Genomic DNA, 1,061 nt, shown 5'->3' on the forward strand with positions numbered 1-1,061 from the left:
TTGGTTTTGCTGAGACTCTTTGCGTGAACTCATCGCTGCGGCCGATCCCTACATACTGACGCGACAGTCACTTTGAGAAAAAGGATACAGCTCCCTGGGTAGGATTTCCTGAGCTTTCGAGAGGGGGGGGGAGGGAGAGGGAGAGAGGGAGAGAGGGAGGGAGGAAGGGAGGGGAGGGGAGGGGAGGGAGAGGGAGCGAGAGATGGATATATGTGTGTGTGTATATATATATATATATATATATATATATATATATATATATATATATATATATTCATATATATATATATATATATATATATATATATATATATATATATATATATATATATATATATATATATATATATATGTATAGAGAGAGAGAGAGAGAGAAGAGGGATAGATGGTGCAAAAGAAAAGGTCCAGTATACTAATCATGATCACAAAAGTATGAACAGTATCTATCTTGGCTATAATAATGATAATGATGATGTGACAATAATAATAATAACAATTACAATGGTGATGATGATGATTTGACAACAAAAATAATAATAACAGTGAGGATTATGATTATTGATGATGATGATGATAATAAACATACATAATGAACATAATAAACAATAATAATGATAATAATAATAACAATGAATATAATAACAATAATAGATATAGTAATAACATTGATAATAATATTAGCACCAGCGACAACAACAAAAATAACAATGATGATGATTTTGATAATAATAATTGTGATGACATTTATAATAAGATAATAATAATAATATAAATGTAATAATAACAACAATGACGACAACAACAATAATAATAATGATGGTGACAACAAAACTAGCAATAATAATAACAATAATAATAATGATAACAGGAAAAACAATGTGCAACAAAGTAAACAAAAACGATTTCTGGGACGAAATGGTATGTTCTTAAATGCTTGTACCAGGTGGAGAACCCCCATTGTTTTTGTTCAGACTTTGCTTTTGTAAAATAGAGCAGACATTGGAATTCCTCCATTACCCACACTGCTTTGCATCTTTCCGTTTTGCACTGATGCAAGTAAA

At 30.4% G+C, this 1,061-nt stretch overlaps 1 protein-coding gene across 1 annotated transcript in view; it reads right to left on the reverse strand.

The window, feature by feature from the left end:
• LOC113809199 (transient receptor potential channel pyrexia) overlaps nt 1–60 on the reverse strand; it is a 6,186-nt gene extending 6,126 nt beyond the window's left edge. Inside the window, exon 1 of the mRNA XM_070132727.1 lies at nt 1–60. This exon is cut by the window's left edge and continues 1,302 nt beyond it. Coding sequence (XP_069988828.1) covers nt 1–33 — 33 coding nt within the window. The 5' untranslated portion in view covers nt 34–60.
• Between the last annotated feature and the right edge of the window lie 1,001 nt (nt 61–1,061).

This window comes from Penaeus vannamei, chromosome 18, assembly GCF_042767895.1.
Source record: "Penaeus vannamei isolate JL-2024 chromosome 18, ASM4276789v1, whole genome shotgun sequence".
NCBI lineage: Eukaryota > Metazoa > Arthropoda > Malacostraca > Decapoda > Penaeidae > Penaeus > Penaeus vannamei.